The 26,206-nt window shown below is 62.3% G+C and overlaps 2 protein-coding genes across 8 annotated transcripts; one reads left to right on the top strand and one right to left on the bottom strand.

Moving 5' to 3' along the window:
• Window positions 1-2,886: 2,886 nt before the first annotated feature.
• Window positions 2,887-8,795, bottom strand: MIEF2 (mitochondrial elongation factor 2). Of its 5 annotated transcripts, none has more exons than XM_066264426.1 (5): window positions 7,775-7,920; window positions 7,035-7,093; window positions 6,074-6,226; window positions 5,722-5,902; window positions 2,887-4,892 (listed from the first exon to the last, which is right to left on the bottom strand). In XM_066264426.1, the coding sequence occupies exons 3-5, from the start codon at window positions 6,218-6,220 to the stop codon at window positions 3,802-3,804; spliced, it is 1,419 nt and encodes a 472-aa protein (XP_066120523.1). In that variant the 5' UTR covers window positions 6,221-6,226; window positions 7,035-7,093; window positions 7,775-7,920; the 3' UTR covers window positions 2,887-3,801. The 5 variants fall into 5 exon arrangements, with proteins under 5 accessions (XP_066120523.1, XP_066120520.1, XP_066120521.1 ...); XM_066264423.1 differs by having other exon boundaries at window positions 6,074-6,230; window positions 7,775-7,847; XM_066264424.1 differs by lacking the exon at window positions 7,035-7,093 and having other exon boundaries at window positions 2,887-4,841; window positions 6,074-6,230; window positions 7,775-8,795.
• Window positions 8,796-9,415: 620 nt separating this feature from the next.
• FLII (FLII actin remodeling protein) lies at window positions 9,416-26,197 on the top strand. Of its 3 annotated transcripts, none has more exons than XM_066264417.1 (30): window positions 9,416-9,568; window positions 11,256-11,366; window positions 11,679-11,750; window positions 12,929-13,009; window positions 13,301-13,386; window positions 13,507-13,668; window positions 13,974-14,077; window positions 14,419-14,594; window positions 15,937-16,094; window positions 16,763-16,847; window positions 17,243-17,390; window positions 17,554-17,690; window positions 18,688-18,900; window positions 19,562-19,741; window positions 20,374-20,456; window positions 20,560-20,634; window positions 21,192-21,275; window positions 21,570-21,741; window positions 22,734-22,838; window positions 22,927-23,118; window positions 23,582-23,770; window positions 23,926-24,065; window positions 24,145-24,385; window positions 24,504-24,658; window positions 24,744-24,804; window positions 24,887-25,015; window positions 25,091-25,197; window positions 25,296-25,401; window positions 25,526-25,591; window positions 25,679-26,197. In XM_066264417.1, exons 1-30 carry the CDS (start codon window positions 9,506-9,508, stop codon window positions 25,811-25,813), a joined length of 3,816 nt encoding a protein of 1,271 aa, XP_066120514.1. In that variant the 5' UTR covers window positions 9,416-9,505; the 3' UTR covers window positions 25,814-26,197. The 3 variants fall into 3 exon arrangements, with proteins under 3 accessions (XP_066120514.1, XP_066120515.1, XP_066120516.1); XM_066264418.1 differs by having other exon boundaries at window positions 17,557-17,690; XM_066264419.1 differs by lacking the exon at window positions 9,416-9,568 and adding an exon at window positions 10,141-10,285.
• The last annotated feature ends 9 nt before the right edge of the window (window positions 26,198-26,206 follow it).

Genomic DNA, 26,206 nt, shown 5'->3' on the forward strand with positions numbered 1-26,206 from the left:
TGGAACCATACTGGCTTTATTGCATTATTTAGAAGGTAAGCAGAAATGGGGTGGGTTGCCCAGGGTCCCGTCACTAGCCGGTAAACGTATGAACTTCCCTTGGGTTTGGGGTCTCCTGTTCCCGTGGCCTCTGGCTGGGTGACAGGATGGAGAATTCTCCTAAGTGCCCACAGGTGCCTGGCCTCGCTCCTGGAGTGCCTGGTCAGTGAGTGTGGGTCATGGCCCTGTGTGGGGTTTGGGGCTCTTCCCCTGCGGTCCTAGGAACCCACAGTCTACTTTCTGCCTCTGGTTTTACCTATTCCGAGCATTTCGTATGGTTTCAGGTAAACATCTCTATAGCCTTTGAACTGTTGATTAGGTTGTGTGCCCATCTATTTCTCCACATTTTTTTTTCTAATTTATTGATTTTAGTGAGAGAGGAAGGGACAGAGAGACAGGAATTTTGGTCTTCTGTATGTGACCTGACTAGGGATCGAACTGGCAACCTCTACGCTTCCAGATGACACTAACTGACCCAGCTCTCCGGCCAGGGCTATTTCTCCACATTCTTACCAACACAATTTTTTGAAAAAAGCGTGACCAGCTTAGTGTGTGTGAAGTTATATCTCACTGTGGTTTTGACGTTGCATTTTTCAAGTGACCACGGACGTTGGGCATTTCATGTGCTTGTTGGCCACGAGTTTATCTCTGGCAATAATTTATTCAAGGGTTCTGCCCGTTTCAGTTGGGTTGTTTGTCCTTTTTGTTGTTGGGTTGCAGGAGTTCTTTACACGTTTTGGACACTAGGTGGGTTTTAATCTTTCTGCAGGTAACTCCTGTGTCTGCCAAGACCAAGAACTGATTGGACAGCACCAGGGACAAACCAGCCCACGTCCTCCGCTCCAGGGACCCAGAGTGGAGTACCTGAGTGGCCTCTGTAACCCGGTGTCGGTCAACCGGAGGCTCTCTGGTGGGGGCTGACGGCCGATTTCAGTGAGAACCTCACAAATAAGAGCCTGAGTGTGTGTGTGTGTGGGGGGGGTTCCCATGTCGCCAGACGGCTTGCGCAGGCCAGCGGCATTCAGTGCACCGCGAAATGGGTTCCTCCTCCAGTGGTGACTAGAAAGGTCTGCACCCCGTCTCCCACAGCTTGTCCAGTGCAGGACGGAGGACAAAGTGAACCCCCGTACTAGGCCTTAGCCACGAGCCGCACTAGGAACTGAACCCCACCATCGGTGCACCTGCTTCTCGGCCCCTCGAGGGAAACTGGCCGGATGAGAACGCAGTTCCTTCCCCCACAAGCAACTGCCTCCCTGTCTCCACCTCAGCTCTCGGAGAGTCCGCATCGTTCTCCGTGCCACAGAGAGCCTCCTGCTGTCCCTCAGAGGACGCCTGGCAGAGCCTCCTGCTGTCCCTCAGAGGACGCCTGGCAGAGCCTCCTGACTGTCCCCGCGGCCCCTCGGCCTGCCCCAGTCTGGAGGACGGCGGGTGTGGCCGCCCCACAGCCGTTGCTGGTTGAGGGAGCCTGCCTCTGCTGCCTACTCGGAGCAGCTGGAAGCTAAAAAAAGTACCAGCCCTGTTCACCCTGGCAGCCCACAGAGCACCAGGCCCAGGGTGCCCAGCAGCAGTGGTCTGGGACACAGGGAGAGGGCCTTGCTGCCCTTGGGGGTGAATTCACAGCCGCCTTTCCAGAGCCTGCTGCAGTCCGGACTTCAACTGTTGAGCACCGAGGATCTGACTAGAACACAGGTGGTGCAGAGTGAACTAGCGTGCCAGGGTGGTGCCACTCCACGGGCCATCCCTGCCTTAGACCGCTCACGTTCACACTGGCCGGGGGAGCAGTTTGGAGAGTCTGGTGTGAAATCACACAGCAGAAGAGCCTGAGTCCGGCCTCCCTGCGGGCGAGAGGCCCCAGCCCATCAGACAGCATCCTCTCGGTGCAAACGTGACCCCACACCGTCCCCAGTCCCACGCTCTGGGTTTCATCCTTAGCTTCCTCACTGACTTAAGTGCAGACAAACTATAATGTTATTGGTGTGTGTGTGTGTGTGGGGGGGTGTTTAGAAGCCCATTTTTCTGATTAGAAAAGTATACTTTTGAAAACTACAAGCATGTCATGTACCAGGGGAAAGGCCCTTGTTTAGAACCAGGAGCAGCAGCCCTAGATGATGGGTGAGCTGTGTCACCCTCCCTGGGCCCAGGGCCCTTCCATCCCTGGAGGAGGTCGTACCTGTTCTAGAGCCCCTGTAGGCTCTGGGTTTGCTCCCGGGGCTACAAACCTGGCCAGCTGAGTCCCGAGGTCTTAGGGGGAAAGGCGTGTCTGGAACCAACGTCAGGAAGTGCTTCTTTGTGTGGCCTGGACGCTAGCTCAGAGGCAGCTTCTCTGGAGGTGGGTTCTGGCCCACTCGGGTCTCGAACCAGGTGGCTCCTGAGCTAACACTGGATCGGCTTCACTTTCCCTCAGTGCCACCGGGAAGATGGGCGTCGCTGTGGGAGTAGGGATCACACATCCCTCACTCAGAGTGGTAAGATCGTGAGAAAGGAGATTAGGCCTGGCCGGTGGTGGGGCAGTGGACAGAGAGTAGACTTGGAACACTGAGGGCCCCAGTTTGAAACCCCAAGGTTGCCGGCTTGAGTGCAGGATCAACATGATCCCAAGGTCGCTGGCTTGAGCAAGGGGTCACTAGCTGGGCTGGAGCCCCCCAGTCAAGGCACGTACGAGACAGCATTAAATGAACAACTAAAGTGCCGCTATGACGAGTTGATGCTTCTCATCTCTCTCCCTTCCTGCCTGTCTGTCCCTCCCTCTCTCTAAAATAAATATGAACCATACCGCCTCCAGGTTTACTCCAAACCCCTCTGGCCAAACTTCCAAAACGCCAAACAGCTGCTTACGAGAGCCCAGCCTGAGTCACATATGTTTTTCTTTTATTCTTGTTCACATTCTTGGAAGCATAGCTCTGTTGCAGCAGGAAGGGTACCAAAGGTAGGGACGCCTGGGAGGGGGGGCGGACCCTCCACTCTGTCTCCCCCCCCCACCTCTGCCAGCCTTCAGTGGGAACACAGGCTTCAGCTGAGAGCATTCACATGGGCACTGTGGAGGCCGGTGGGCACACCAGACCACCCAGGAGGGCCCAGCCTCTGCTGTCCAGCGAGGCCCAGCAGCAGCGAGCCGGCCACCCTCGGCTCTGGGCAGGCAGGCAGCACAGAACCTCAGCCCCCCCAGCGGGGAAGGGGCTCTCCCAGGGGCCTTGGCTACCCAAAAAGGAAGCTCGCCTGGCTGGAGCCTTCCCGAGGTGTGAGGTGGGCGGCACATCAGGCTGTGCTCCCACTCCAGGGCGGAGGGGGGCTCGACAAGCAAACTAGACCACGGACGACACTGGAAGACGCAACCACAAGCTGCACTCCGCAGGCACCAGGCGCCCAGCCCACGGGGATAAACACACACGTGGCATTTGCCATCCTGTACCAGACGCCCACCGATGCCCGCAGCTGGCACCTGAGAAGCACCCTCTCAACAGAAAAACAAAGCTGGCCTCATCCCCTGCCCAGGAAGGCAGAAACCCTGTTCTGTCGGTAGAGTCACTGCTGGTGACCACGGCCCAAGCCCAGTGTCCTGGGGTGAACCCGGAGGGCGGAGGGAGTGTGTGAGTGGCTGGCATTCCAGGTGATGGCAGGCCACGCTCTCCGGGCTGAGAGGCTTCCAGCGACTGTGACCTGTGCCCTGCTGGCCCCGCGGGAACACACACTCTTCTGCTCGGCTGACGGCAGATGCTCTCCGACCGACGCCCGGGAGGGAGAAGCCTGCAGCTCACGGCAGCGTCAGCACCCGCGCTGCCCGCCCTGCCCTGCCCACCCACACAGCAGCCCCTCGGGGTCCTGCAGGCCCCGGTACAGCGCGTAGCCGGCCTCCTCAACCTCCTGCTGGCGCAGGCCGGCGAGCACGTTCACCCAGGGGTTGAAGTGGCAGGGCAGGCTGGCCCGCTCCAGGCTGCCCACCAGCAGCTCCAAAACCTGCAGAAAGCGCTCCCCCAAGGCCTCCTCGGCCCAGTCCGCCTCCTCCTCGCCCAGACGCAGAACCACCTGGGTCAAGGGGGCCCGGGTCAGCTTCCCCAGGGCCGGGTGGCCACAACAGACGCCGCACAGCAGCAGCAGCAGCCGCTGGCGGGTCCCGGCATCGCGGTCGTCCAGAGCTCGCAGCCTGGCGGCCTCCAGCGGGTACAAGTCCTGCAGCCAGAAGTTCCCGGCCAGCCCCTCCAGGGGCCGGGCCAGGAGGAGGCAGTCTTCCGCGCCGGGGCCCGTGACCGCCAGCAGCACAGCGACCGTGAGCTCCAGGCGCTCGTGCTGCACCTCCAGCAGCAGGTCCTCGGAGGCCACGCTGGGCCGGATCAGGCACCCACAGAGGCTGCCGATGGCCGGCCAGTTGACGGCGACGGTCAGCGTCTTGCGCAGCAGTTCCAGCAGAACCCGGGAAGAGAGGTAGCCGCCCACCAGGAAGCGGTCCCAGGGGCTGCTGCCCCGGGAGCAGAATTCAAGACGAGTCCTGCGCACGGCCCAGCAGCGAGGGTCCCCGGCCACAGTGTCCGTGCCGGGCACCAGGTCCCACAGGCCCGGCTCCAGCACCAGGGGTGCCAGAAGCCGCACGTAGTCAGCAGCCCCGGCCTGCAGCCCGTCATACAGCGGCCCACCAGGCACCAGCGCACCAAAGGGCAGCTCCGGGAACTTGTTCTGCAAGTGGGCCTGCAGCTCCAGGGCAATGTCACCAGCCAGCTGCTTGGCGAGAGCCACCTGGGCCACCGGGATGCTCACGTGGTCTCGCTCAAAGGCCAGCAGCTTCTCCTGGAACGTCAGGCACAAGGGTGCTGGGGAGCAGAGTTGAGGCGACGGCCGAGGGTCAGCGCCTGCAGGCCGGTCTGCAGGGTGAGAGGGCCAGGGGACATGTCAGAAGGCCCTGTGGTGAGCCAGGAGAGCTCTGCCAGGCGGGTGGCGTGTGCGGCCCTGGGCCTCGTTTTCCTCACCTGTGAAACGACCACCTGAGAAAGCACTTCGCCCAGGCCTCCAAAGATGACAAATTCTTATTTCCCCAGATCCCCACTCTCTGGGGCCATGAAGAATGGGGAGCGAGTCCTGGGCCTCAGTTTCCCTATCTGAGATACCCCCCACTATCATAAGCTACTGCCCTTCCCTGGTACCACCCCCAAAGACCACATGTCCCAATGGTTGGCAACAGGGCAGAAAAACACAGCACTCTTGCCTGACCAGGCAGTGACGCAGTGGATAGAGCATCGAACTAGGATGCAGAGGACCCAGGTTCAAGACCCCGAGGTCGCCAGCTTGAGCACAGGCTCATCTGGTTTGAGCAAAAGTCCACCAGCTTGGACCCAAGGTCCGCTGGCTTGAGCAAGGGGTTACTCAGTCTGCTGAGGGCCCACAGTCAAGGTACATATGAGAAAGCAATCAATGAACAACTAAGGTCTCGCAACAAAAAACTGACGATTGATGCTTCTCATCTCTCTCTGTCCCTGTCTATCCCTCTCTCTGACTCTCTCTCTGTCCCTGTAAAAAAAAAAAAAAAAAGGAAAACACAGCACTCTTGTTAAACAGGCAGGGAGCCCACGGCCCCAGAGGAGGAGAGACCCGCGCAGGTCACACAGGTCACACAGTTGGTCAGTGGCTGCAGCTCCTGAGTGAGACCACCACAAGGGGACCCATCCAGGTTAGAGGGGAAGGGTGGAAATTCACCTGGGGCAAGGAGTGAGGGGGCTGGGAGCAGCAGGGGCTGGCTGAGGGCAGCAGGTGGGGTCCGGGGCGGTCGGCGTGGCGTGGCCTTGAGCAGGCTCAGTTCCTTCCAACTGTCCTCCAGGCCTGTGGGGTCTCCCTTGGCATCATCCTCGTCCTGAGGGCCAGTGGCCCTGTCAATGAGCTACAGACAGAGTGGCAGGTTAGAGCACGGCAAAGCCTCCGGGCAAAGCAAACAAGGCAGCTGGGTGAAGAAGCAGGCCCCGGCCCCGGGCGATCCCCACCCCACCCCCCAGGGCCCCGCTGCAAGGCCCCAGGCCCTCTGCTCTTCTTCTGGGAACCCCATTGGCCTTACCCGCTTCACAGCCAGGGTGGCAATAGCCAGCACGGCAGCCCCGCCCACACCCAGCACCAGGCGGGCGTTGGCCAAGAGGAAGTCCAGGACGCTGCCCAACACATCGTCCTGATGCCGCTTCCCCCGTTTCTGGAAGAACGCCGCCATGTCTGTCTGCCTAGGAAAGAGCCGGGGACCAGGGGCCGTTGAGCACGGGGGCAGCCAGACTGACGACGCGGCAGGTGTGGGTGGGCTTTCTGGCTGCCCCCGTGCGGAGGTCCCTGACTCAAGTCCACAGTGGGTTCCTAAGAGTTTCAGAAGAAGCTGCTTAGCCCTGGCTGGATAGCTCAGTTCGTTAGAGCGTTGTCCCGAAACGCAAAGGAGAAGCCACTCGCAGGCTTTCTTGTGAGGAGAAGGGAAACTTTCCCCAAAGCTGCCCACAACCCACCCACCCCCTGGACAGGGGAACTCACGCTGAAAGGCCCTAAAGCAGGTCGGAGAAGGTACCCATCTCCCCGACCCCACCCTCCAGAATTCCCAACATCGCCAAAGACCCACGAGCAGGGTCTTATCACCACCCCAATTTTTACGGAGAAACAGACGGCTGAACCACATAGTCAGTGGCCCTGAGAGTTCAGGGGACCAGTCAGACTCCAGGCAGAACTGACTCGCTGAGGACACCTGAGCAGATAGCTGACCCTGCACTCCGAGCCAGCTCTGAGGGCAGCGAGGACTTCTGCCCTCCCTGCTGGGCTGAGGCTGCCCAGGGCCCTTGCCAGGTGAGGAGATGGCCGGAGCAGCTGCAGCCTGGACCGGCTGGAAAATCAGACACAGCTCCAGCCCCGGACTGAAAACTAAGCTCGGCCTGGGTTGGTCAAGGGCTGGCAGGGTGGCCACCTCGGCCCGGCAGCTTCCAGCGGAATGAGAAGTTTAGGGTACAAACTGTAGAGTCCTCAGTACCCCCCCCACACGTCTGTCTAACCTGGGACTCGACCCAGTCCCTGGCGGGGTCACTCAGGGTCCACCCGCAGCCTTCCAATTCTGAGGAGGGGAGAAAAGGGGGAGAGGAGGGGGGAGGGGAGGGAGGGAGGGGAGGGGAGGGGAGGGAGGGGAGAGGAGGGAGAGGAGGAGGAGGGGGTAGGGAGGGAGAGGAGGGAGAGGAGGGAGAGGGGAGGAGAGGGAAAGGGAGGGGAGGGGAGGGGAGGGGAGGGAGGGGAGAGGAGGGAGAGGAGGAGGAGGGGGTAGGGAGGGAGGGGAGGGGAGAGGAGAGTAGGGGAGGGAAAGGTGGGAGGAGGAAGGGGACGGGAGGGTGGGGAGGGGAGGGAGGGGAGAGAAGGGGAAGGTGAGGAGGAGGGGAGGGGATGGGGGAAGGGAGGGGAGGGGGAAGGGAAAGGAGGAGGAGGGGGAGGAGAGGGGGGAAGGGGAGGAGGGCAAGAGAGGAGGGCGGGTGGTTAAAAATAACCGGTCTCTGGCAGCCGGGCCCCTGGGATGCTGCCCGTCCTCCCCTTCCTTGGCCAAAACCAGGGTAGGCTGCCGAGGGCCTGTCACGGTCCGGTTCACAGGGGAGGGCACCCAGGCCCTGAGAAACTAAGCACCCCAGGTGAGATTCGAACTCCGGTCTGAAGGCCCAAGGCCATTGCCCTCCCTCCACCGCTGGAGGCCACGCCCCCGACCTGCGTCCCGGGCCCCCTCCGCGCCCGCGGCTGGGTGACCCGGCCGTACCTGCGTGGTGGCTCCGGCGCACCGCCCGGCGGAGGCAGCGGGTCCGCTGAGTCCCAGACCCCGGACCCGTCTGAGGATGGAACGTGAAGAAGCCGGGGGAACCGAACGCTGAGGACCGCTGACCCCGAAGCGCACGCAGACGAGCAGGTCCTGGCTCCAATCAGAGCGCTGGAAGCCCGCGCACTCTTGCCAAAGCGCCGCGCGGTTCAGCCAATAGTGGGAAGGCCACGCCCCCTACTCGAGTTGCGCACTCCCTCAGGGGCGGGACTTTCTGATGCATTCCCGGGATTTAAAGGCGCACGGTTGCGTTCCACGCCCGCGACCAGGCAGTGTGGTGCCCGACCCCTCGTGTTGGGGAACGACGCGGCCCCCGGGGTCGGCTGTCACGCCTGTGCCCGTGTAATACGAGCCTCCCGTGTGGAGAAAGCTGTCCGAGCCCACGTTCTTTACGGGGCTGGGCAGACTGGCCCCGCGCCGCGGGCTGTCCGGCTGACTCTGTAGGTCACCTCTGCGCGAGTGGCGTGGCCTCGTCCGTCTTCCTGGCTCGCGGGGCACCCAGTGTGACTCAGGAACCTCCCCCTGCCGCCTGCTCCGTGTGACCTTGGTGGGGGCTGCTTCTCCCGGGCCTCCGTGTTCTCTCTCGTGAAACGAGAACACCAGACCCCCTTCCGCCGCTGGGAAGGAGGGTTGTGCCTAGAACCTGTGGTTCATTCGGCATTTATTTATTTACTGGGGGCCTACGATGTGCGGGCCAGGAGGGAGGGGTGGCCCGGGAGGGGCGAGCAAGCAAATAAACTGTGTGCGTGTGTGTGTGTGTGTGTGTGTGTGTGTGTGTGGTGGGGGACGAGGTTGACTCTAAGCGGGAATAATAATAATAATAATAATACAACGTGCCTCTTATTGAGTGCCTGCTGTATACCACAAGCCACACCGGCGTTCGCTCCTTTGTTCCCGGCGACAATCTTAGGAAGTAGCATTGCTCCTGGCTTGACCTGTGGTGGCGCAGTGGATAAAGCATCAACCTGGAATGCTTTATCCAGGTTGAGGATAAAAACCCTGGTTCGCCGGTTCAAAACCCTGGGCTTGCCTGGCTGGTCAAGGCACATACAGGAGTCGATGCTTCCCACTCCTCCCCCCTTCTCTCTGTCTTTATCTAGCTATCCATCTATATCTTTCTCTCTCTCTCTCCTCTCTAAAATGAATAAAGTCTTTTAAAAAAAAAAAGAAGAAGAAGCATTGCCCAGAAGAGGACACGCCCGGAGCAGGCCTGGGCTGCACTAGAACCAAAGGGCGCCAGCCCGGGCTTCCTGCTGCCGCCAGGAGCCACGCAAGGCTCTGCGGGCGGGGAGGGGGCTCCCCAGGGAGCTGCGCCCCTGGGTCTGGGTTCCAGATCTCTCCCGATGTCGACTCCAGCTGCCGCTGCAGAGCCTGGGCCACACCCCTGCCCGGGGACGCAGGGGCTCAGCCCGGAGGGTATGAAGCCCCCGGCGCGAGCACAGGGGACGCTGGGACTGCTGGAGGTCCCGCCAGTCCCCGAACAGACGGGGAAACCGAGGCCCGGGAGGCGGGAGGGGCCGGGTGCCCGGGGCCGGAGGGGCGCAGCCCGGGAGGCGTCTTCCCGCCCGGGCGGGGGCGGGTTAAAGGGGCGGGGTCGGCGCTGGCCCAGCCCGCTGGCTCTCCCCGCCACCCCCCGCGCCCGGCCCGGCCCGGCCGAGCAGTGAGAGCGGCGCCATGGAGGCCACCGGAGTGCTGCCGTTCGTGCGCGGCGTGGACCTCAGCGGCAACGACTTCAAGGTGAGCTGGACTGGGGGGCCCGGCCCGGCCCCTGTTCCAGGCCGTCTCTTCCGCTCCGGCCGGCGCCGGTCTCCACTTCCTGCCCTGTCCGCCTCCGGGCCCAGTGCCGCCCGGGACTGAGGGCGGGGCCGGGTGGGGCTCTCCCGGGGCTCGGGTCCCCCGCCCCGAGCGGACTGCCCTGGGCCTGCGCTCAGGGCCCGCACTGGAGACCGAGGCTGGGTCGGGCGGACACGGACGCTTGGGCTCGGAGGCACGCTATGGGGTGGGCCGGGAGCCCCTTACCCGCGTCCCCCCCTCCCCAGTCCTGGCATCTGGTTAGGGGTCCTCGAGTTTGTTTCCTGTCCCACTGAGGTCACTCGCCCGCGCCAGGCTCTGACTCACTGCCGTGCTGCCGGCAGTGCGACTGTCCCCGGGCGGGTCTGGAACTCATCGCTACCTCCATCCTGTTCCTGCCACCACCCTGTCCCTGACACCTCCATTCTGTGTGGTCTGGAGCAAGTCACTTCCCCTCTCTGAGCCTCGGTTTTCTCATTCCGTGAAGGGGCTTAAAAGTGACCCTCTTGGAGGCATGGGTTAGTTGGCATGGAGAATGTGTCCGGCAGGTGTGGGAGGGTTCTCAATGGCGGCTGCCCGCCTTCCAACCAGCTGGTGGATGAGGTGGTTCTATAGTGTCCAAGAAGAAGGCTGGTGACCAGAGGAGGCAGGGCAGGAGTGGAGGTGAGAGCTGATGCCTGGAGGGTCAGCCTAGGCTGAAGGGTGGGTGAGAGGGCAGACCCAGGCTGGAGTCAGTTGAGTGTCAGCGTGGATCTGCAGGCTCCAGGAGCCCAGACTTCTGCTGGGGTCACGGGTCGGTGGAGCCAGAACCCAAGGAGGTAGACGTGTTCTTCCTGCATTTATCCACATGTGCACACACCTGTGACCCCGTGCACAAGGACCATACCACCTTTATCTGCTTCCGTCCTCACCATCCTCACCTGGAGTCTCCACGTGTCCTCTCCGGGCTGGAAGTTTGAGTCACTGTCCGGGAATGTGGCTGAAGGGAAAGGGAACACCGGCCTCGGGCACTGAAGGCACATGCTACCCCAGGCTTCCTGCCCCCAGGGTGGGGGTACTGAGAATGGCGTTCGAATGTGGGGCATGAGTAAACGAACGAGGCAGTGACTGCAGGGTGAGGAGCCGGGGCCCTGCACCAGGGATTTGGACCTGGCCACAAATGGCTTGTGTGCTGATGACAGGGTGGTCACAGGTAGGACCTTGGAAGAGGCTCAGGGGGTACCCCATAGCAGGCGGTGCAGGCAGAGCCTGGAATGCTGGGTGAAGGCATTTGAGCAGAGCTGACAACACAGCTGGCTGCTGGGGATGTCACCTAGAACAAGCAAGTTCCATCCTGACCCTCCTGGGGCTCAGATTCCAGCAGGTGAGACAGATCTTAGACCAGCAGCCACCCTGATAACTAGTCGGTCCTCACAAGACTTCTGTCAGGAGAGGCTTTTATCAGCCCTATTTTATGGTGAGGGAATTGAGGCACAGAGTGGCCAAGTGACAAGTGACTTGTCCAGGATCACATAGCTGGTGAGAGTTGTCTCTGTTGCTCCCCAAAGGGCCCCCCTGGACAGTTGGAGGCCATGGGAGGTGGTAAAGCAGGGACATTCCTCTCCCACACCTGCCTCACCATAAATGCCCCCAGGGTGGCTACTTCCCTGAGAATGTCAAAGCCATGACCAGTCTGCGCTGGCTGAAGCTGAACCGCACAGGCCTGTGCTACCTGCCGGAGGAGCTGGCCGCCCTGCAGAAGCTGGTAAAGGGCTTTCCACGGGCAGGGTGGGTGCCTGTGGACGGGGCTGGACCCGGTGGACAGAGCCTGCACAGAGGGCAGGTGGCAGAAGAAGATGTTGATGATCGTGAGGAGAGCTGGCAGGGAGGGAAGAAGCACCCTGTCCCATGAGGTGTGCAAGAAGAGGCTGGGTCTGGGAGGGAGGGGTGCAGCAGAGGTGGGCAGGTCTCTGTGGCTGACGGACCCCTGAATGGTGCCGAGTTGTGGTGGCAGATGGAGACTCCGTAAACAGCCCTCCCACCCCACTGAGCCTCTGCTCCCTTGTCCCCGGACCAGGAACACTTGTCTGTGAGCCACAACAACCTGACCACGCTTCACGGGGAACTGTCCAGCCTGCCATCTCTTCGCGTGAGTGTCATAGAGGCCACCGAGCTTGGGGTTGAGGACTGGAGCCCAGCCAGGGCACGAGGGCAGGGCCAGACCCCAGGCTGGACCACCACCTCTGCCCATCCCTGAGTCAAGCTCAGGAGCTCCTTCCTGAAGGGGAGAGGATGTCATAATGTCCTGTGTTAAGTTCACCCGTAGGAGAGAAAGGTAAAATATCCCAAATTCCGTCTACGGTGGGAGACAACTACAATAATAATCACTGGTAACGGCTAAGCACTATTCCAGCTATTCCGTGCGGGTTTTTTCTTAGAACCCTGACCTCCACCAAGGTCACAGGTGAGGACCTTGGGCCACAGAGGCAGGCCACTTACCAGAGGTCACATATAGGTCGTGGTAGGGCTGGCGTAGGGTAGGGTTTGGCCAGAAGGGGAGGTGGTCAGTGTGGCCTGCTCACACTTCTGCTCTTCATGGAGCTTCTGACACCTCGGAACGTCAGGCTCCTGGTCAGACCCTTTGGGCCTCGCCAGAGACCATTCCCGTCCAGAGTCAAGGCCCTGAGAGGGTAAAGACCCAGGCTGCTTGAGTTCAATCAGACCAGCTCTGCCACTCCCTGCCTGCATGACCTCGGACAAGTCCCTTCCACTTTCTGGGGCGGTTTCGGTGGAGGACTGCTGTGACAGCGCATGGCACCATGCCGACGTTAGGGCAGAGGGGACCCGGCGGCAGCCTCGGGCCGAGCTGCTACTTGTAGTTGCAGCACCGTTCACCGACCTCCCCTTTCTCCCCCGAAACGTTCTCCACATCTGTGCGTGAGGCTTCAGTCCTAAGAGGAGAGAGGACAGACTTGCTCAGTCCGCACTGACTGCTCTTTGGGCCAGCTCTCTCCCTCTGCTCTAGAACTCCTGACCCAGAGCTACACTCCTGTTGTGCCCCCTGGAAACGAGGAGAAGAGGGAAAGCTTCCCTGAGCACCCTGTGCTGGGCTCGGGGGCTCATTTGAGCTGGGCGTGGAGGTGTGAACAGGAGCTCATAGGGAGAACAGGGCGAGCTTGCCAGGTGGAGAGACGGAGCGAAGGGCTGGGGAGGAGAGCGCTGAGGCCTGGCCTCCAGTGGACTTCCTGAGGAGGGTGTCTGTCCCTGGTCCCTGCTTCTCCTGGCGGAGAAAGCCAAGAGTCACAGGCTCCCATGGTTCGTCCCCAGGCCATCGTGGCTCGAGCCAACAGCCTGAAGAATTCTGGAGTACCCGATGACATCTTCAAGCTGGATGACCTCTCAGTCCTGGTCAGTGGCCACCCCACCCACTAGGATGGTCTCCGGGGCCATTATCCTGTTGTACTGATGGGGAAACACACTTAGCATCGGAAGTGCCTTGCCCAAGGTTACCCATGGAGTCAGACCCTTCACCCAGGCACCCTTCCTGCCAGGGTCCTGCCCATCTCCCTTTGGCCCCGAACCCCCCCCCGCACACACACACACATCTGTTCCCCTCAGCCTGGGATGCCCCAGCCTGGCAGAGGACTGGCGAGGTGGCACCAGCGCTGACCCATGGCCTGGCCTTGCCCTTCCTCCCAGGACCTGAGCTACAACCAGTTGACGGAGTGCCCTCGAGAGCTGGAGAACGCCAAGAACATGCTGGTGCTGAACCTCAGCCACAACAGGTGCCTGTCGGGCCGGGAGGGCGGGCCGGGGGGGTGCTCAGGGTGGGCGCTCAGGGTGGGCACAGAGCTGACCGGCAGCCCCTGCGGGCCTCGTTCCGTTCCTCCCCCTGCGGTCCACAGCATCGACACCATCCCCAACCAGCTGTTCATCAACCTCACCGACCTGCTGTACCTGGACCTCAGCGAGAACCTGCTGGAGAGCCTCCCCCCGCAGATGCGGCGCCTGGTGCACCTGCAGACGCTGGTGCTCAACGGGAACCCGCTGCAGCACGCCCAACTCCGGTCGGTGCCCCCCAGAACCCAGCCCTGGGGCATCCGGTCCTCGTCCCTCAGCCCCCCCCCAGGCGCTCTCAGCCCCAGGCTCCAGCCCCCCCCCCCCCGTAGGCGCTCTCAGCCCCAGGCTCCAGCCCCCCCCAGGCGCTCTCAGCCCCAGGCTCCAGCCCCCCCTTAGGCGCTCTCAGCCCCAGGCTCCAGCCCCCCCCAGGCGCTCTCAGCCCCAGGCTCCAGCCCCCCCCAGGCGCTCTCAGCCCCAGGCTCCATCCCCCCTGCCCCCCCCCCCCCCGCCTGACACCCCCGCCTCCCTGCAGGCAGCTCCCTGCGCTGACGGCGCTGCAGACCCTGCACCTGAAGAATACCCAGCGCAGCCAGGGCAACCTGCCGACCAGCCTGGAGGGCCTGAGCAACCTCTCAGGTCAGCACTGACCCGCGGCCTCTGGCCCCGTGGGCCCCGTGCTCCTCGTGGAGGAAGGGGTTGAACCCAGCTTCTCTGACCGCCTCCCAGCAGGAAGGGATGGGATGTGGCTGTGTGTGTTGATCTCTGCCAGGGTCACAGTGACTGATGCCCGGTCGTGAGCACCAGCTCGGTGCTGAGACCCACCAGGGTGAGGGGGCTTCCCCTGAGGCTCAGGGAGCTTACGTCCCCTGCTGAAAGCCACGGAGCCTGGAGGTGGTGGTGCTGGGGTTCAGCTGAGATCGGGCCACCTCCGGAGCCGCCCGGGTGGCCCGGCTGACGCGCCCCACCCTGTGTCTCAGACGTGGACCTGTCCTGCAATGACCTGGCGCGGGTGCCCGAGTGCCTGTACACCCTCTCCAGCCTGCGCCGCCTCAACCTCAGCAGCAACCAGATCACGGAGCTGTCCCTGTGCGTGGACCAGTGGGTGCACGTGGAGACCTTGAACCTGTCCCGAAATCAGCTCACCTCGCTGCCTGTGAGTCCAGGCCCTGGGGGGGGGACAGCTCACCTCGCTGCCTGTGAGTCCAGGCCCTGGGGGGGGGACAGCTCACCTCGCTGCCTGTGAGTCCAGGCCCTGGGGGGGGGACAGCTCACCTCGCTGCCTGTGAGTCCAGGCCCTGGGGGGGGGACAGCTCACCTCGCTGCCTGTGAGTCCAGGCCCTGGGGGGGGGACAGCTCACCTCGCTGCCTGTGAGTCCAGGCCCTGGGGGGGGGACAGCTCACCTCGCTGCCTGTGAGTCCAGGCCCTGGGGGGGGGACAGCTCACCTCGCTGCCTGTGAGTCCAGGCCCTGGGGGGGGGACAGCTCACCTCGCTGCCTGTGAGTCCAGGCCCTGGGGGGGGGACAGCTCACCTCGCTGCCTGTGAGTCCAGGCCCTGGGGGGGGACAGCTCACCTCGCTGCCTGTGAGTCCAGGCCCTGGGGGGGGGACAGCTCACCTCGCTGCCTGTGAGTCCAGGCCCTGGGGGGGGGACAGCTCACCTCGCTGCCTGTGAGTCCAGGCCCTGGGGGGGGGACAGCTCACCTCGCTGCCTGTGAGTCCAGGCCCTGGGGGGGGGACAGCTCACCTCGCTGCCTGTGAGTCCAGGCCCTGGGGGGGGGACAGCTCACCTCGCTGCCTGTGAGTCCAGGCCCTGGGGGGGGGACAGCTCACCTCGCTGCCTGTGAGTCCAGGCCCTGGGGGGGGGACAGCTCACCTCGCTGCCTGTGAGTCCAGGCCCTGGGGGGGGGACAGCTCACCTCGCTGCCTGTGAGTCCAGGCCCTGGGGGGGGACAGCTCACCTCGCTGCCTGTGAGTCCAGGCCCTGGGGGGGGGACAGCTCACCTCGCTGCCTGTGAGTCCAGGCCCTGGGGGGGGGACAGCTCACCTCGCTGCCTGTGAGTCCAGGCCCTGGGGGGGGACAGCTCACCTCGCTGCCTGTGAGTCCAGGCCCTGGGGGGGGGACAGCTCACCTCGCTGCCTGTGAGTCCAGGCCCTGGGGGGGGGACAGCTCACCTCGCTGCCTGTGAGTCCAGGCCCTGGGGGGGGGACAGCTCACCTCGCTGCCTGTGAGTCCAGGCCCTGGGGGGGAGACAGCTCACCTCGCTGCCTGTGAGTCCAGGCCCTGGGGGGGGGACAGCTCACCTCGCTGCCTGTGAGTCCAGGCCCTGGGGGGGGGACAGCTCACCTCGCTGCCTGTGAGTCCAGGCCCTGGGGGGGGGACAGCTCACCTCGCTGCCTGTGAGTCCAGGCCCTGGGGGAGGACAGGACAGGAAGGCTCCCAGGCCACGCTGCCTGCGGCCCCTGACGCCCCGCACCCCGGCCCGCTTTGCCCCCAGTCGGCCATCTGCAAGCTGACCAAGCTGAAGAAGCTGTACCTGAACTCCAACAAGCTGGACTTTGATGGGCTGCCCTCAGGCATTGGCAAGCTGGCCAGCCTGGAGGAGTTCATGGCCGCCAACAACAACCTGGAGCTGATTCCCGAAAGCCTCTGCAGGTGAGGGGTCGCGGCCGGGCCAGTGGGGTCGCAGCCGGGCCAGTGGGCGGGGTGGGCGTGGGGGTCACAGCACAGAGAACCCCAGAATGACAGCTGGGGCCCACCCTGGGGTCTTCGTGCATCCTACGAAATGGATGAGCTCGTCTGGCTCTGTGGGTGAAGACTCCACAGGCCTGTGCCAGAGACTCCCAAGTTGGGGTCCGCCCGGGGAGCCCCCTTCGGGAGGACGCTGCTAGGGGCGAGGCCAGAGGTGCGTTTGGGACACAGTGCTGGCTCCATGCTTTCTGGAGGCCCCAGGGGCCACAGGTGTGGTCTAGAAGTCCAGGCAGAGAACGAAGGGGAGAGCCCCTTCCCTCCCCAGCCACAGCTTTCGACTCATCAGAGCGTGGGACATAGTTTTTGGTGTTTATATCTCCAAAGGTCTTTAATCTGCAGAAGGTTACTTGGAAAAATTCTGCTCCGTACAAGTCGCAAAAGTTTCCCAGTCACTTAGCCGTGAGGGAGTCCAGTTCCGTGCACTCCTCGGCCTGCCCTGCCTCTTTGGCACCTTCAAGCTGGTCAGGCCACTCAGTCCTCCGGCTTGCCCTGGCTTCCTGCCCCCAGGACTGGACGCTTCCCTGTCCCTTCATCTGTCGTCACCTCGCTGAGGCCCAGCTCTGTCCTCACAGGTGCACAAAGCTGAGGAAACTCGTCCTGAACAAGAACCGCCTGGTGACCCTCCCAGAGGCCATCCATTTCCTGACAGAGATAGAGGTCCGGGCTGGCCCAGGCCAGCGCTGGGGGTGGGGGACGAGGGGGAGGGCGGAGGTGTAGAGGGACCCTCAGGAAAGACCAGGCTCGGGGGTCACTGGAGCGAGGGGGACCACTAGCAGAGGCCTCCTGAGGGTGGCCACGGCCAGGGCGCTTTAGGGGAGAGGGTGAGCCACGTCCCCTGCATCCATATCACACTGGACAGTGTCACTTAAGTCCCGCAGCCGGCCTTCAAGGTCACGTTTCACAGAAGGAGAAACCGCAGCCCCGAACGGGCACTGGCTGAGTTGGGATGAGAACACAGGCCCCTGGCAGCTTCGCAAAGAGCAAGAAACGGGGTCTGGTGTGGTTGGAAGGTGGGGCCCGGCTCAGGGCCTCCTCTGCTCACCCCGAGGCAGGTCCTGGACGTGCGGGAGAACCCCAGCCTGGTCATGCCGCCCAAGCCCGCTGACCGCACCGCGGAGTGGTACAACATCGACTTCTCGCTGCAGAACCAGCTGCGGCTGGCGGGCGCCTCTCCGGCCACCGTGGCCGCAGCGGCGGCTGGTGAGTGGGCGGGGTCTGGCCTGAGAGTGGGGGGACCCTCTCCGGGGTTCTGCTTGGGTAGGACGCAGCTCTCTGAACGCTGGGAGGTGGGGTTGACCCCTAGTTGGCTAATGCCCCAGGGGGCAAGCTGGACCGGGGCTTAGTCGTTTGCCCCTCCCTGAAGCAGGGGGCGGGCCTAAGGACCCCCTGGCTCGAAAGATGCGGCTGCGGAGGCGCAAGGACTCAGCCCAGGATGACCAGGCCAAGCAGGTGCTGAAGGGCATGTCGGATGTGGCTCAGGAGAAGAACAAAAAGCAGGAGGTAGGTCTGACCGGGGTGAACCTGGGGCCGGGCAGGTGGCTCTGTGCTCTGGTGAAGACAGACTGTGTGTGTGACTCAGGTCAAGAAGGAAAAGGGGGCCCTGGCCGGTTGGCTCAGCGGTAGAGCGTCGGCCTAGTGTGCGGAGGACCCGGGTTCGATTCCCGGCCAGGGCACATAGGAGAAGCGCCCATTTGCTTCTCCACCCCTCCGCCGCGCTTTCCTCTCTGTCTCTCTCTTCCCCTCCCGTAGCCAAGGCTCCATTGGAGCAAAGATGGCCCGGGCGCTGGGCATGGCTCTGTGGCCTCTGCCTCAGGCGCTAGAGTGGCTCTGGTCGCAATATGGCGATGCCCAGGATGGGCAGAGCATCGCCCCCTGGGGGGCAGAGCACCGCCCCTGGTGGGCGTGCCAGGTGGATCCCGGTCGGGCGCATGCGGGAGTCTGTCTGTCTCTCCCTGTTTCCAGCTTCAGAAAAATGAAAAAAAAAAAAAAAAAAAAAAAAAAAAAAAAAAGAAGGAAAAGGGGACCCTGGGCAAAGACTCTGAGGTGGGTGATGAGTAGAGACCTGCCAGAGTGTCTGCCCAGAATCCACCCACGCGTTAGGGCTGTGACCCCAGAATCCACCCACGCGTTAGGGCTGTGACCCCAGAATCCACCCACGCGTTAGGACTGTGACCCCAGAATCCACCCACGCGTTAGGGCTGTGACCCCAGAATCCACCCACGCGTTAGGGCTGTGACCCCAGAAACCACCCACGCGTTAGGGCTGTGACCCCAGAATCAACCCACGCGTTAGGGCTGTGACCCCAGAATCCACCCACGCGTTAGGGCTGTGACCCCAGAATCCACCCACGCGTTAGGGCTGTGACCCCAGAAACCACCCACGCGTTAGGGCTGTGACCCCAGAATCCACCCACGCGTTAGGGCTGTGACCCCAGAATCAACCCACGCGTTAGGGCTGTGACCCCAGAAACCACCCCTGCATTGTGACTGTCGCCCAGGAGAGCACTGAGGTCCGAGCCCCTGGGGACAAGGCGCGGCGCTGGGACCAGGGCCTGGAGAAGCCGCGTCTGGACTACTCAGAGATCTTCACGGAGGACGTGGGCCAGCTGCCCGGCCTGACCATCTGGCAGATCGAGAACTTCGTGCCCGTGCTGGTGGAGGAAGCCTTACACGGCAAGTTCTACGAGGCCGACTGCTACATCGTGCTCAAGGTGAGCGCTGGGCACTCTGCTGGGGGCCGGGGACCCCCAGTGACCTCATCTTTTTCTTTTTTTTTTTTCTGAAGCTGGAAACGGGGAGAGACAGTCAGACAGACTCCTGCATGCGCCCGACCGGGATCCACCCGGCACGCCCACCAGGGGGCGACGCTCTGCCCACCAGGGGGCGATGCTCTTGCCACGACCAGAGCCACTCTAGCGCCTGGGGCAGAGGCCAAGGAGCCATCCCCAGCGCCCGGGCCATCTTTGCTCCAATGGAGCCTCGGCTACGGGAGGGGAAGAGAGAGACAGAGAGGAAGGGGGGGGGTGGAGAAGCAAATGGGCGCTTCTCCTATGTGCCCTGACCAGGAATCAAACCCGGGTCCCCCGCACGCCAGGCCGACGCTCTACCACTGAGCCAACCGGCCAGGGCCCCAGTGACCTCATCTTACATAGCTCAGAACCCCCACCTCAATGGTTTTGTTCACTGAGGCAAGGTGGGGGGAGAAGGCTTTGCGGAGGAGGCCAGGTGGAGAGGATGCAGGCAGAGGTGTGGCCATGCAGCCCTGGGGTCAGGGAGACCGTGTCCGTCAGCCTTCCTCGGGGGAGCCAGGAAGCCTGGGGAGGGCTGACCCGACTGTGACCTGACCCCCTGACCCCCCGACCCCCCGCCCAGACCTTTCTGGATGACAGCGGCTCTCTGAACTGGGAGATCTACTATTGGATTGGTGGGGAGGCTACCCTGGACAAGAAGGCCTGCTCTGCCATCCACGCGGTGAACCTGCGTAACTGCCTGGGCGCGGAGTGCCGCACCGTGCGGGAGGAGATGGGCGACGAGAGCGAGGAGTTCCTGCAGGTGCCGTGGGCTGGAGGGGGTGGGGGGTGGGGGTGGGAGGGGCAGGGCGGGGGGGCTGGGCCTGGCTCATGGGGCCCGGAGCTGAGGTCAGTGGTGTTTTTGGATTAAGAACTTAAAGCAGAAGGCAGGGACAAAAAGGTGAAGTCAGGGCGCGAGGTGAGGACAAAAGGTGGGCAGGAGCCCAGGTCACGGGAGGGAGGCCAGGAAAGAGGTGGGGATCGGGGACCACTATGGCTAGAGGGCAGGGCTGCCGAGCTTTGGGCACCAAGGGGTCCTGTGAGCAGGGTTAGTGAGCTGTGCTGGCCCCTCCTTTCAGCGGGTTACATGTCAATGAGGCCACACAGGTGAGATTTCAGCCAGATTCACCCAGGTGTGCCCTCCATAAACCTGCTTGCTTCTGCACCTTGATGCACGCCTACCTGTAAACAGGCTCTGCATAGCCAAACGGGCATAGGAGTGCACACATGCATCGGTCTGTGCGTCTTAACACGCCACTGCGTGTCTGTGTGTATGGCCACAGACCTTCCTCTTCCTCTACACTTCCTCACGGATCTGTAGCACTTGTGCCCAGGGTGGTGGCTGGTGGGAGGCAGTGTTAGCTCACTGCTCAAGCACCGCACCCTCACACACAGGTGTTTGACAACGACATCGCCTACATCGAGGGTGGGACAGCCAGTGGCTTCTACACAGTAGAGGACACTCACTATATCACCAGGTGAGGGGTGTGGGCGGCTGGAATGAAAGGACTGGAGGGAAGGTGTCAGCGGTCAGTTTGTCCCTTGGTGTCTCCTCTGAGGCACTTTTGCTCTGGCCTCCAGGTTGTACCGTGTGTACGGGAAAAAGAACATCAAGTTGGAGCCTGTGCCACTCAAGGGAGCCTCCCTGGACCCCAGGTTACTACTTGTGACATGAGGTGGGGGTGCTTGACCCCGGCCCTTTCCCCTCCACCAGTGAGGGCCAGATGTGGACTCTAGAAAAAGCAGCTTTCCAGCAACCTTTATAAAAACGTTATGTTAATGTGTTCAGGTGACCTAAGCAACTCTTGTTAGCCCCATGATGGGGAGGTGGCAGGGCTGGGCCCTGGGGGCAGTCACTGTCAGTACCTGTCACAGCCCCTCCGGCCCCTCCTGCCCAGGGTGGGCCCTGGGGGCAGTCACTGCCTGGACCTGTCACAGCCCCTCCGGCCCCTCCTGCCCAGGGTGGGCCCTGGGGGCAGTCACTGTCAGTACCTGTCACAGCCCCTCCGGCCCCTCCTGCCCAGGGTGGGCCCTGGGGGCAGTCACTGCCTGGACCTGTCACAGCCCCTCTGGCCCCTCCTGCCCGGGGTGGGCCCTGGGGGCAGTCACTGTCAGTACCTGTCACAGCCCCTCCGGCCCCTCCTGCCCAGGGTGGGCCCTGGGGGCAGTCACTGCCTGGACCTGTCACAGCTCCTCCGGCCCCTCCTGTCCAGGTTTGTTTTCCTGCTGGACCGAGGGCTGGACATCTACGTGTGGCGGGGGGCCCAGGCCACGCTGAGTGGTACTACCAAGGCCAGGTACGAGAACTGCACCCTGCTCAGACATGGTGGCGGGTTTTGTGCAAAGAAAATTGTCACCTAAGAAGGGGTATGAGCTATGTTTGTTTTTTAATTTATTGATTTTAGAGATGAAGGACGGGAGGGGGAGAGAAAGAGGAACATTGATCTGTTCCTATATGAGCCCTGACTGGGTATTGAACTGGCAACCTCTGTGCTTCAGAGGGAGGCTTTAAACAACCAAGCCATCCAGCCAGGGCTTTCTATTTTATTTAAGTTGTCTGGGCCTTACTAAGGACTCTGCACCTGCTGCAGGCTCTTTGCAGAAAAAGTTAACAAGAATGAGCGGAAAGGGAAGGCAGAGATCACCCTGCTGGCGCAGGGCCAGGAGCCCCCCGAGTTCTGGGAAGCGCTGGGTGGTGAGCCCTCGGAGATCAAGAAGCACGTGCCAGATGACTTCTGGCCCCCGCAGCCCAAGCTGTATAAGGTGAGCTGGGGTGCAGGGCCGGACTGGCGTCACCACTGGCCAGGCTGGAGGGAGGGGGGGGCCACGTGGTGACTGTGGTCTTCATCTGGATGTTAGTGGGGGGGGGGGGGGGGCGTGCCACCTTCTGGACAGGGAATAGTCTGAGCCAAGGTCTGGAGCCTGGCTGTCTCTGAGTCAGGCCATAAGAATAATGTTAGGGTGTGTTTTCCAGAAGGTAGGGCTGGAAAGGGAGGCTGAGAAGTGCCTAGCTACCAGGCCTGAGAACCCGGCCTTGATTCTGTAGGTGACAGAAGGCCACGGGGTGTTTTGTTTGTTTTATTGATTGATTTGAGAGAGAGGTAGGGGAGACAAAGAGAAATTGATTTGTTGTTCCACTTATTTATGCATTCATTGGTTGAATCTTTTTTTAATTTTTTGAAAAATATTTTATTTATTGATTTTTAGAGAGAGAGGAGTGAAAAAGAGAGAGAGAGAGAGAGAGAGAGAGAGAGAGAAGGGGGAAGGAGCAGGAAGCATCAACTCCCATAGGTGCCTTGACCAGGCAAGCCCAGGGTTTTGAACCAGTGACCTCAGTGTTCCAGGTCGACACTTTATCCCACTGCGCCACCACAGGTCAGGCCATTGGTTGAATCTTGTATGTGCCCTGACCAGGGCTCAAACCCTCAGCCTTGGCGTATGTATGGTGATGTAGCTCTAACCACTGGAATACCTGGCCAAGGCACTGTGCATGGGGTGTTGTGAGCAGAAAAAGAACAAGTTTGGAAATTAGAAGCAATAGTAAGTTCTAGAGAGGGCAGGCGGTGAAAGCACCATTGAAGAGTCCTTCCATGTATAGGGTGTCCTTGAAACGACCTGGGGGTGGAGGAAGGAAACTAGGGCCCAGAAAAGAGCAGGCAGGGGACCTGAATGCACACAGCAGGCCAGGGCCCAGCTCCACACCGGAGGGCTGTGTGGGTGGGGCTGGCATCCCCAGGTCACCTTTTTCCTGCTAGGTGGGCCTGGGCCTGGGCTACCTGGAGCTGCCCCAGATCAACTACAAGCTGTCAGTGGAACATAAGACGCGGCCCAAAGTAGAACTGATGCCCCAGATGCGGCTGGTGAGATGCACAGGGAAGAGAGGGCGAGGAGGAGGGCTCCTTCCTGGAAAACCCAGCACTGGTTGACCTCCAGCCTCTGGCCCCCCAGCTGCAGAGCCTGCTAGACACGCACTGCGTGTACATCCTGGACTGTTGGTCCGACGTGTTCATCTGGCTCGGCCGCAAGTCCCCACGCCTGGTACGAGCTGCAGCCCTCAAGCTGGGCCAGGAGCTGTGCGGGATGCTGCACCGGCCACGTCATGCCACAGTCAGCCGCAGCCTCGAGGGCACTGAGGCACAGGTAGGCAGTGAAGTCCAGCTGCGCAGGCCACGCCCCCGGGGCCTCCTCCCCCAAATCCTGAGGACCTTTAAACCCTGAACCTCCTGTGAATCCGTTACTGTCTAGGAGAGCTGAGTCCAAGCCTGCAATTTACCCACTGCTGCCTGGGCCCCGCCTTCTCTAATCTACTCCTCCCACTTCTGGTGCTGAGTCCCCGCCCCCACACCCTAGGCCACACCTCTAACTGCTCCTCCCACTTCTGAAACAGTCCCCACCCACCTTAAGCCCCGCCCCTACGGTCTGCTCCTCCCACTTCTGGCACCAAGCCCCCGCTCCCACCCAGGCCCCGCCCCCTCTAGCCTGCCCCTCCCACTTCTGGCACCGAGTCCCCGCCCCTACGAGCCTCCCCAGGGCCCCCCCCCTTTAACCCTGCTGACCTCCCTGCTGACCTCCACTCCAGCTGCTGTTTCCTCCCCCTCCGCAGGTGTTCAAGGCCAAGTTCAAGAACTGGGACGACGTGCTGACGGTGGACTATACCCGGAACGCAGAGGCCGTGCTGCAGGGCCCGGGACTTGCCGGGAAGGTGAAGCGTGACGCTGAGAAGAAAGACGAGATGAAGGCTGACCTCACTGCGCTCTTCCTGCCAAGGCAGCCGCCCATGGCTCTAGCGGAGGTGGGGGCGGGGCCCCAGGGCGGTGGGCGGGGCCTGTGGTGATGGGCGGGGTGGGGCGGAGGACTTGGTCCCAGCCTATCCTGGGAGGCTCGGGGCGGGTCCCTGCCCAGTGCCAGGGCCCAGCTCGGGGCCCACCAGCTGGGAATCACATGTAGGCTGAGCAGCTGATGGAGGAGTGGAACGAGGACTTGGACGGCATGGAAGGCTTCGTGCTGGAGGGTAAGAAGTTCGCACGGCTGCCCGAGGAGGAGTTCGGCCACTTCTACACGCAGGACTGCTACGTCTTCCTCTGCAGGTGATGTTGGTAGAGCACCTGGCTTTTCCGGCCCCTCCCCCGCTCTGAGGCCTTGGCTCACTGCCTCCTGACCCTGCAGGTACTGGGTCCCAGTGGAGTACGAGGAGGAAGAGAAGAAGGAAGAGAAGGAGGAGAAGGCGGGGGCTGAGGGCAAAGAAGGCGAGGAGGCAGCAGCCGAGGTGGAGGAGAAGCAGCCGGAAGAGGACTTCCAGTGCATCGTGTACTTCTGGCAGGGCCGGGAGGCCTCCAACATGGGCTGGCTCACCTTCACCTTCAGCCTGCAGAAGAAGTTTGAAAGCCTCTTCCCCGGCAAGCTGGAGGTGTGCCCGCCTAGCCTCTGCAGGGTTGGGGGTGGGACTCGGACCCAGGGAAGGCTGGGCCCACGATGGGCAGGGGGAGGGGGGTCCACGGAGCTTCCTGACACTTCCACCCACCCAGGTGGTACGCATGACACAGCAGCAGGAGAATCCCAAGTTCCTGTCCCATTTCAAGAGGAAGTTCATCATCCATCGAGGCAGGAGGAAGGCGGCTCAGGGTGCCCTGCAGCCCAGCCTCTACCAGATCCGCACCAATGGCAGCGCTCTCTGTACCCGGTGCCTGACTGGGGGAGGGGCACAGCTGGGCAGATGGGGGTCAGCAAGCCACCCTGGCTCCTTGCTGACACCCCCTTCCCCCCAGGTGCATCCAGATCAACACTGACTCCAGCCTTCTCAACTCTGAGTTCTGCTTCATTCTCAAGGTGGGGTCCTGGGAAGTGGCTAGGACTAGGGGAGCTGGTTGGGGGTCGTTGGGTGGACCTGAACCTTCTGCACACTCCCCAGGTTCCCTTTGAGAGCGAGGACAACCAGGGCATTGTGTATGCATGGGTGGGCCGGGCATCAGACCCCGAGGAGGCCAAGCTGGCGGAGGACATACTGAACACCATGTTTGACGCCTCCTACAGCAAGCAGGTGAGTAGGGCAGGCGGCTGGGTGGTCGGGCGAGGCCAGACAGGACCCTGGGCTGGACCAACCTTCTACACACAGGTCATCAATGAAGGGGAGGAGCCCGAGAACTTCTTCTGGGTGGGCATGGGCACGCAGAAGCCCTATGATGACGACGCCGAGTACATGAAACACACCCGGCTCTTCCGGTGAGGCCGGGCCCAGACCCCTGCCCACCTCCCGCCCGAGTCCTGGGGCTGCGAGCAGCTCAGGGTCCTTAGTCTCTCCCTGACCCTTGACCCCCCAGGTGCTCCAATGAGAAGGGTTACTTCGCAGTGACTGAGAAATGTTCTGACTTTTGCCAAGATGACCTGGCAGATGATGACATCATGTTGTTAGACAATGGCCAAGAGGTAAGACCCCTGCTGACCCTGCCCATTCAAGGGGCCCACCCACTGGCAAATGGGAATTCTGAGGCCAGAAGCTGGGGGAGTTCCTGAGGCCCCCACGAGACCACCTCCCTCTCCATACTCACAGGTCTACATGTGGGTGGGGACCCAGACGAGCCAGGTGGAGATCAAGCTGAGTCTGAAGGCCTGCCAGGTGAGCTGGGTGGAGGGGACGGAGGGCCGAGGCTAGCCCTGCGGTCCGGAGGGCCGGCTGCAGGCTCACACACGACCTGCTCGCCAGGTGTACATCCAGCACATGCGTGCCAAGGAGCATGAGCATCCGCGCCGCCTGCGCCTGGTCCGCAAGGGAAACGAGCAGCACGCCTTCACCCGCTGCTTCCACGCCTGGAGCGCTTTCCGCAAGGCCCTGGCCTAGGGCCCTGCCACCACCCGCAGTGCCCTGTGGAGACCCCAAGCCCTGGGTGAGGGACTGGCCTAGGGTCCTGCCACCACCCGCAGTGCCCTAGGGTCCTGCCACCACCCGCAGTGCCCTGGTGGAAACCCCCTGCCACCACCCGCAGTGCCCTGGTGGAAACCCCAAGCCCTGGGTGAGGGAGAGGAAGGGCCTCTCCTCATCCACTGCTCGCCATCAGAGGCTGTGTGCAGGTGGCAGCCCTGCCACGGTCACCCCAGTGCCACGGGCCCCAGCAGCACTGACGGGGCAACCCTGCCTGGGGCCCTCAGGGGTCTGCAGCATCAGACCCCCTCCAGTGTGAGCTCACGTGTGATACCCCCCACCCCGTCTGGGATAAAGCAGGCGTGCTTGTCC

The sequence above is a fragment of the Saccopteryx bilineata genome, chromosome 2 (genome assembly GCF_036850765.1).
Source record: "Saccopteryx bilineata isolate mSacBil1 chromosome 2, mSacBil1_pri_phased_curated, whole genome shotgun sequence".
Classification (NCBI taxonomy): Eukaryota; Metazoa; Chordata; class Mammalia; order Chiroptera; family Emballonuridae; genus Saccopteryx; species Saccopteryx bilineata.